This window comes from Carassius carassius, chromosome 45 (assembly GCF_963082965.1).
Source record: "Carassius carassius chromosome 45, fCarCar2.1, whole genome shotgun sequence".
Lineage (NCBI taxonomy): Eukaryota > Metazoa > Chordata > Actinopteri > Cypriniformes > Cyprinidae > Carassius > Carassius carassius.
In genome coordinates, this window is record NC_081799.1 from 3,153,221 (window position 1) to 3,163,161 (window position 9,941).

At 37.2% G+C, this 9,941-nt stretch overlaps 1 protein-coding gene across 1 annotated transcript; it reads right to left on the reverse strand.

Annotated features, from left to right (window-relative positions):
• Nucleotides 1–3,077: 3,077 nt before the first annotated feature.
• Nucleotides 3,078–9,672, reverse strand: LOC132127386 (gamma-secretase subunit Aph-1b-like). Its single transcript, XM_059539230.1, has 7 exons — nt 9,505–9,672; nt 9,040–9,210; nt 7,504–7,577; nt 7,302–7,424; nt 6,061–6,188; nt 4,907–5,030; nt 3,078–3,349 (listed from the first exon to the last, which is right to left on the reverse strand). The coding sequence occupies exons 1-7, from the start codon at nt 9,615–9,617 to the stop codon at nt 3,321–3,323; spliced, it is 762 nt and encodes a 253-aa protein (XP_059395213.1). The 5' UTR covers nt 9,618–9,672; the 3' UTR covers nt 3,078–3,320.
• Nucleotides 9,673–9,941: the final 269 nt, after the last annotated feature.

The window sequence follows — 9,941 nt, forward strand, 5'->3', positions numbered from 1 at the left end:
ATATATATACAATTATTATTATATTTTTTCAATCAATGCAGTATTTAAGTTAAAAAACATCCATTAAAATACGGCGGATTTGTTTCACCTTTTGGATAAAAATTTAAAAAATCGTCTGTAATACTCTGGGGTAGCCGTTAGATGCCAGCACAGCCATATATATTCAGTGATGTGTATTCCTTAGATACTAAACAGTGTTTTCAGGCATAATTGCTTACGTTTTGTCACCCCTTGCACTTTTTCTGCATTGTGGCTAATTTGTAGATTGTACACACAAGATTGGTAGATTGGTCACATAGTGATTGCCATGAAGTTCATTAAGTTTTGTACCATTGCGATGAAGGGGATTGGGGATTAAAATGATTAAGACCATTAAAATTACTAATATTATGTCAGGTTTGATATTGCCCACTTTTTATTTTATTTTTTTGCCCTGGTGTGTATGTGTCTGCAGTTTTTTGTACATGTGTAAAAAAAAAAAAAAAGATTATCTTTTAATTTGGTCAAATTATACATCCACCTACAAGAAGTCTATAATGGTTTTCTAACAGCATCTGAGCAGAACCTAGTTTAGATATAGACAGACCCAGATAGTGACCAGTGCCTCTCTCTCTCTCCAGTCAGACTTCAGAAACTATATTTGAGTCTTGACACAATTTCAAAATTGTAAGTGTATAATGACTCTGTGAAGCCATGTTGTTTTCAATGTCAGAACAGACTGTTATTTACTGCATGAAACACGGTCCAGAACACTAAACATTCACACGTGGACTCCTGTCAGCACCAGCAATGTTTGAGATCATTAAACTTTGAATTTGGAAAATCCATGAGTTAACTTGTGTTATATAGAAGTCATGACAGGTCATGTAGAGGTGAGTATTTCAACACAATTCTGTTGAAGACTGACTGTGAAGCATGCAATCCAATGCATTGGGCAGGTCGGGGGGGGTCAGTTCTCACATTTCAGTAAGATATTTACTAAAGGGCAGAGGTCACATGACTCTGAGTGCCTAAAAGCCACAACTAACACTTTCTACATTAAAATGAGTGGATGCAATAGTTAAGTGCTGAAACAGATTTTACAGCATTGATTTGGTTTTAATGTCACTTACCAAAATAAAAAGAAATAAAACATTTACATTAAAGGGATAGTTCTCCTACAATTTACAATCCTGCCATCATTTACTCATCCTCCTGTTGTTCTAATCCTGTACGAGTTTCTGGTAACACTTTAGTATAAGGACCAGTTCTCTCTATTATTATCGAGTTGTTTATTAGCATGCATATTATTAACATATTGGATGTTCATAAAGAATATATTCTGCGTGAGCATATTCTACATCTCTAATCCTACACAATACCTGAACTTAACAACTATTAATAGGCAGCTAATTAGGAGTTAATTAAGGTAAAAGTATAGTTAAAAGTGAGAATTGCACCTTAAAGTGTGACTGAGTTAATTTCTTCTGCTTTACACAGAAGAAGATCTTTTGGAGAATGTTGGTATCCAGAGGTTTTTCCCCCATACTATGAAAGTCAATGGGAACCAGAAACCTGCACACATTCTTCAAACTATTGTTTTTTACATTCAACAGAAGAAACTCAAACAGGTTTAGAACAACTTGATTGTGAGTAAATGATGACAGAATTGATATTTTTGTCAGGACTATCCCTTTAATCTGCTGTGCATATGATACCCATTTACTAATGTTAATAAATTGGACATTATTTTGCAATGCTCCACCAAACTTCCTCCTAACCATATGAAAACTAAGATTTATGATTCACATAAATGTGTAGCATATATTCTAAATGTATTGCTTTCCCCCAAATAACTCCACGAAAAATCCATGAAATGATTAAAAGGGTTTGTTTTATATTTTTGTCAAATCAATTTTGCAGTAATCTGATTCTCTGTTTGGCACATCATATTCTTAGAAACTTTATAAAGCAGCATTAAAATGTTACATTATTACAAGAAGACATTTTGTAATTGAAATACAGGAAAGCACCAAGTTATTGTGTCCAATATCCAGAGCATGACGAGAGCTCCATCTGTACAGGTTTAACACTGGATGACAAATGTAGACAAGAAACCTCTCACAACTTCTCTGCGGTCTGTGATGTACCGTAATGAGCGTGTGCTGGATGAGCTTTCAGAATATCAGAAGGGAAAACGGCTAATGTGTAAGTAAATGCAGTGGTGTTAGTGTGCTGGGTTAGCAATTAAAGCTATGTTAGTGTGACATTCAGCAGCACAGAGTAAGTGTCCAATAACTACAACAGCACCACTTCTGAAGCACATGTGTGACCCAGAACCACAAAACCAGTCATGAGACTCCGTTTATTACAATTGAGACTTATACATCATGAATAAATAAGCTTTCCATTGATGTATGGTTTGTTAGGAGGACAATATTTGTCCGAGATACAACTATTAGAAAATCTGGAATCTGAGGGAGCAACAAAATCTAAATATTGAGAAAAACTCCTTTAAAGTTGTTCAAATGAAGTTCTTAGCTATGCATATTACTAGTCAAAAATTAAGTTTTGATATATTTACAGTAGGAAATTTACAAAAGTATTTCCATGAAACAATCTTTATTTGCTAATAATTTTTGGCATTAAAGAAAAATTGATAATTTTGACCCATACAATGTATTGTTGGCTATTGCTACAAATATACCATATATATGTTAATTATGACAGCATTTGTGCTCCAGGGTCACACATGAACACGAACAGAAGATTCTGTTAGATATGTAAAGGTTGCATTCAATTACAATGCTTTGTGATTCCTGTTCTCTACAGATCAAATGACTATATTGATGAAAAACGATCACCAAGCATCAATCTGTCCTGCATCATGACACAGAAATGGTTAAGACATTTGTTGTTTGAAAAAGTAAAAAGTTTTCCTTCCACAAGACATATAAAGTGTTTCAAAATGTACAAAGCTATTATGAAAACTCTCCAGGGGTTTAAAGGCAGTAAATGGAAATGCTCTGGACTTTACACATGTATGCGTGCATCAGCAAATAAAAGTCAAAACCACAAACATTCACAAGAAGAGCTGGACAATGATGCTTTTAAAACAAAATAATATTAGAGATCTGTCTTATTGATTTGCATTCAGATCAAGCTATTTACAGTGTTTCTGTGAGTCTGATGGCCGTTGGCCCGTGGAGATGGCTGATGCTGGAGGGGATGTGTCTGGATCCCCTCAGGGTTTGAGCTGGTGATCGTGCTCTTCATTCACTCCAGCAGCAGACTCAGTCCATCTGTTGTCCTAGATCTCACTAGGCATGACCAAAACCATCTTATGAAGATTCCCCCTCAGCTTTCCTGCCTGCAGAAACAACCGAGAGCAGACACAATTAGACAGACAGTAGCCTTTCAAGAGCCTGGCACTGTGTGGTCCAGTACTGCACTGATCAGACACAGACAGCTTATAACCTTGTCTTTAGAAAAAGGACAGAGGCTGGAATCAAGAAACAATCTTAAGAATACAGTTCTTCAGAACTGGTCTTTTAACCTTCAAATATGGTACACAGAGGTCTAACAAGGAGAAAGACTTGTGTTTCTCTCTCATGCACGTGTACAACGATCGACTGTACTTACGACAGGGAGTTCAATCACTTAATTGTAGGGGGCTCCAAAGACACTTAAATACACTAAATTACACAGAGAGCAGCTTTAAAGGGACACTACACTATTTTTGAAAATAGGCTCATTTTCGAACTCCCCTAGATTTAAACAGAGTTTTACCGTTTTTGAATCCATTCAGCTGATCTCTGGGTCTGGCGGTAGCACCTTTAGCTTAGCTTAGCATAGGTCATTGTATCAGATTAGACCATTAGCATCTCGCTGAAAAATGAGCAAAGGGTTTCAATATTTTTCCAATTTAAAACTTGACACTTCTGTAGTTCATCTGTAGTACTTCACTTCTGTAGTTCATCGTGTACTAGGACTGACAGAAAAAGAAAAGTTGTGATTTTCTAGGCTGATATGGCTAGGAAATATACTCTTATTCCAGCACATGGGAGCAGCAAAGTTCATTGATTATTTAAGTTTTAAATTGGAAAAATATCGAAACTCTTTGTTCAAAGTTGGAAAACAAGCTTATTTTCAAAAATAGTGGAGTGTTCCTTTAAGAATAAAGTTGAAAATATGTTGCATTCCCTAAAAAAAAATTAAGTTTGGAAACACTTTAGAAAAGGGGCAAATTCTCACTATAAACTAGTAGCTTATTATCATGCCTATTATTAATATATTGGCTGTTTATAAAGACTTCTTACGAGTTCCAAATTCAGGAGAAACTCAACCCAGGGAGCACATTTTTAATTTTATAATTAAAACTATTTTTAGCGGTAAAAATAAAACTTAGAATTGAGAAAGCACAATAAGGACGTGCAAATAAATCAAACATCTTCAGACAGGTTCTTTACAAATAACAGTTTCAAATACATGGCATACTAAAACTGCAATAGCGTGTCCTAAACCCATTCTCAATAAAAATAGTGCGTATGCTTATTATGATTATTACAGTATTATTATTTCTTCAGCTGATCTGAGCATGTAGCAAGAACTGCCATATAACCAGAAAACACCATAATCTTTCAATTTACTTCAATGTTCTTAGAATTCAATCTTAAGTTCTAAAAGAATTTTTAAAGAAATTTATAAGAATGTTCCTATGCACAGTTCTTGGAAAAACGTCCTTTTTAAGAACATTTCTGTGAATCCAGCGTCAGAGGAAACAATATAATGAATATATAATGAATGAAGTTAAAGTGTTTTTTTTACTTAAGTCTAAATGACTAGAATGATTGGAGCAGAGTGTGACAGCCCTGCTCTTAGGCATCACTGATATCTGTAAAGTGTGTGAATGTCCTGTCTGTCTTACGTGTGCAGACAGCACTGAGGCTGTGTAGTGATCCTCCAGAGGAGAAGAACGCCCAGACGCCCATCAGCAGCGTAATGACGTACACAGGAGGCAGACTGCCCTCATACAGCGGATTCAGCAGCGACTGACACAAGGGAAGACAGAACACGTCTTTCAGACCAGGAGCACAGTAAGAGGATCTGGACTGGACACATTTAATATTTGAGATGCATGGTAATGGAAGATAAAAACAGGACCAAAGTCTCTGAGCAATAATGCTTCCTGGGGAGAGTTCACAGACACAAATAACCCAAGCGGTGTGTATGAAAGTCAAACAGTAGTGTGATGCTCTGGTAATGTGAGGCTCTCCTGCTGCATCCAGAGGAAACATCAGACATCGGAGCAAGCCCGTCTAAAACAGCACTCCCATGTAATATCACAAGTCTGGGGTAACTTTACACCATCACAAGCTCCAGCTATGAGAATCTCGAATGACAGAATTCATTTACTAAGCTTATGTACAATACAGTTCAAAAGTGTGGGAAGTTAAAATACCTGTTTTCTTTGTGAATATATAGTCAAGTGTAATTTATTTGTGATCAAAGCTGAATTTTTAGCATTGTTTCTCCAGTCGTTATTAATGCTAAAAATAGTTGTGAATTCTTCCTATCATTGTGGAAACCCTGAAACCTTTTCTCTGGATCTTTTCTGACAAAAAGAAAGTTAAAAAATTGAATGCATCCTTGCTGAATATAAGTATTCATTTATTTAATAACCTCACTGATCTCAAACTTTAGAAAAGTAGTTTTATGTGTAGTGATGAAAGAGATCTGCTCAGTAATTCAGAGACAGATCTGGACACACATCATGGAAGTTCAGCATGAGGAAAAATAAATCTTTGCTAAAAACAGTTACCAATGCATTAACTATGGAGAGGCAACAAAAAGCATGCCTAGAAGCTGTTCAATGTTTTTCTAAAGGTGACCAGATAAAGTATTCATTTTAAAGCATATGGTATTAAAGCATAAAAAGTCAGGTAAAACCTGATATCCATGCATTATGAAAAATACACATAAAATCAACTGTCCTGTGAGTGGATTTCTAACCTGAACCTGAACTGACTCATGTGAAGGATGGATGTGGACAGTGAAAGTGTGTGTCCATGTAAAGCTCACCAGGCCAGCGACTAACAAGTGTAGAGAGACGACAGTAGCGATGACCCACCAGCGGCTCTTCTCACAGCCCTCGAAGAACAGCACACCCCAAAACGTGTGCAGCAGCGTCAGCGCCAGCGTCATCAGCGCTGCAATCATCAACACACTGCATCACCTACAGCCAAATATACTAAAACAACTCAATATTTAAAACTCGCCATATGTGACCCTGCCCCACAAAAGCAGTCATAAGCAGCATGAGCATATTTGTAGCAATAACAAAAAAACATTGTAAGGGTCAAAATGATCAATCTTTCTTTTATGTCAAAAATCATTAGGTTATTAAGTTAAGAACATGTCACATGAAGATATTTAGTAAATTTCCTACCGTAAATATATCAAAAAATCATTTTTGATAAGTCATATGCACAGCTAAGAACTTCACTTGGACAACTTTAAAGTTTTTCTCAATATTTAGATTTTGTTGCTCCCTCAGATTCCAGATTTTCAAATAGTTGTATCTCAGACAGATATTGTCCTCCTAACAAACCACACATCAGTGGAGAGATCATTAATTCAGCTTTCAGGAGATGTATAAATCTCAGTTTAGAAAAACTGACCCTTATTTGTGGTTCAGTGTGACTATATAGAAAATTGTACATTCATAATGAATTTGTCCATGGAGTTATAAGATTTCACCAGGTCCAGAAATCACACTTTAAATTAGTTTTTTTTTTTTAAATGTTTAAAAACCTGGCCCAGTTAAAAACACTGCCTTGAAGAAAGGGGTCTCCACTACTGTATACATCGCTTTCTTGTATCTTTTTTTGAGAAAAAATTTCATCCAGGTTTGGAATGACATGAAAGAGAGTAAATGATGACAATTTCTGATGATCATTTGTTTCCTTTTAATAAATAACAAAAGAGATGTTAAACCTTCTGGACTAATGAAAAGTAGAACCTAACAACATGACCTTTCCTCTTGTTTTTCAACGCCAGCTTCCATAGTTCATGGCCAAATCCAGAATAAAATATGAAAGTAGTGTTGTGTTTTTCACACAAATACATTTTTGTGAGTGACATCCGTGGCATCAGGGGTCAACCAAGTGATTATTAAATAAAGAATACATCTTTCCCCAACAGCAGGACTGTTTGTGTTGTTTGCCAAGTGCTTTGTCTTATGTTGACACACAAACAGCACATCTGAAAGCTGTTGGAAACCGTTGATTACTCATGGCCCATGAGGCTTTGCAGGAGCTCACCTGCTGTAATGAAGTAATACTGCGAGTCTCCGAAGATGCCGACTGTCCCGGGCCCCAGAGAGTCAGACAGGACGTTGATCATTGAGAACGCACCACTCATGATCCCAAAGCCCAGCCCGGCCACTGCACACAAAACACACACGAGCTGACATCGCTGAGATCCTGAGAGCAATACGACACAAACAACAGCCACGCAGTTTACCGTAAGCCATCTGTCGCACAGAAATAGCTGAAGTGTCCTCATCACTGATGGCTGCCAGACCCTCGTTGGCCTTCCTGATGATCAACACAAGAGTAAGAATGAACCAAGCCTCCTTCCAGTCAACTGACAGCAGCGAAACTGCTACAGTTTGACATTCACAACTAAAAGACATGAAGCAATCTTTATTCCTCATAACAGAATCATGGCATCTGTTCTGCCACTTTCATAACTTAAGGTAAGACCATACAGGAAATATTACTTTTTAATGCAATGCTCAACTTTGCTTCCATAACATTACTTTTGAAAAGAAAACATACAAAATACATTTACATTTATATTTAATCATTTAGCAGACGCTTTTATCCAAAGCAACTTACAAATGAGAACAATAGAAGCAGTCAGGTCAACAAGTGAAGTGACATTCGGCCAAGTATGGTGACCCATACTCAGAATTTGTGCTCTGCATTTAACCCATCCGAAATGCACACACACAGAGCAGTGAACACACACACACACTGTGAACACACACCCGGAGCAGTGGGCAGCCATTTATGCTGCGGCACCCAGGGAGCAGTTGGGGGTTCGGTGCCTTGCTCAAGGGCACCTAAGTCGTGGTATTGAAGGTGGAGAGAGAACTGTACATGCACTCCCCCCACCCACAATTCCTGCCGGCCCGGGACTCAAACTCACAACCTTTCGATTGGGAGTCCGACTCTCTAACCATTAGGCCACGACAAGAGAACAACAACAGTATACAAATGCCATGACAAGTCTCAGTTAGTCTAGTATGGAACGCATAGGTAGGTTTTTTTTATTTTTTTTTTATTTTATACAATTAAGAGACAAGAAAAGGAAAAGTGCTGGTGTTAGTTGGTTAAGTGCAGGCGAAAAAGATGAGTCTTTAGATGTTTCTTGAAAATGAGTAAAGATTCAGCTGTACGATTGAGATTGGGAGGTCATTCCACCAGCTCAGCACAGTCCAGGAAAAGGTCAGTGAGAGTGATTTTGAATACACATTTAAGTATTTAAGTCATTGGCATCAGTAGATTTCGATAACAATACATATTTTTAAAGCCTGTTTTCTCAAAAATGTACTTATACAAATTTTTTCCCCCCTTAAACAGAGGCAGAAATCTACACTTCACATATCTTACATACACCTTTTAATGTTCTGCAGGTTTTTACAGAGGGATTTGTTAACATATCATTCATGTGTTACATAAAACAATCTTATAAACATGGTGAAAATATTTAGTTTTTTTTTTTTAAATGTTGACGGTATTTTGAAAAAAAAATTATAATAATTATATATATATATATATATATATAAATATATATATATATATATATATATATAAGAATTTTCAACTTGATTGTATCCAATCTTCAGATTTCTGTTCTGGAAGATTATTCACATAGGTGCACATTTAATTAGATACTGCCTCGTTTGCATATATAAACAGTTTTTCTAATGGAAACTAGACTGAAGGTTTGTGCTGCTGGATTTCTTATGTATGGTGCACATAAGAGTCTAACCTGAGCAATCTGTAGTAGGCGAAGCGAAACACTTCCTGGAGCAGGACCGAGAAAAAGACCCCAAAAATCAGCAGGTCCCTCTGAAGCCTGAGATCCTGTGAGTTACTGGCCTTGATGGCGATAAACCACACCAGAGAGGACAGGAGCAGAGACAGCAGCCAGAAGAAGGCCCTGAAACACACACACACACACTTCTGAAGACCTGTCACATCCCATCAGCAACAACTCTACAAGACAGACACTTTACAACTCCATTAATGAACACAAACGGAAATGGCACGGAAACAAGGATTATACTTGAATGTTATGTTAAGCACATAAAGAAATATCTCTGTCCAGTATCTGATTGTCTCTTCCAAAGAAGTATAGAAGAAGAGGCTAGTAGCACGGTCCTCTGGTTTGCTCCACGGAGTTATTGGTGAATAAATAAATATAAACGTACTGATGTTTGATCACGTGACTCACCCTGCGATCAGAATGATGACTCTTAACGGGTCTCTGGCGATGGTGAACACAAACAGGGAGAAAGCTGGACCGAAGGCGATGAAAGCACATCCAAAAAACACTGCCAGAGTCATCCTGATGAGACTGTCCCGTCAGATAATGATCAACAACAGATCTCTGACAGAAACACTAAACTGAGACTAAAACAGAGAGAGTTTAAACCTGATCTTCTCATCTGCAGCCGCACAATAACACACAGAAATCACAGTATTCTTCTCATATACAGACAGATAAAGAATCGCGCCGTCAGAGCTAATCAATCCGAGTATATTCGCGCGGTTTATATCGTTCTTCAGCGAGCGCTTTGATCGGTAACATTTTCAAACTTGATCGTCAGTTTCTCTTTCCCGAATTAAAAAACACACGCGACACTTCCGAGAGCTTTTGTTTGGTGTAAA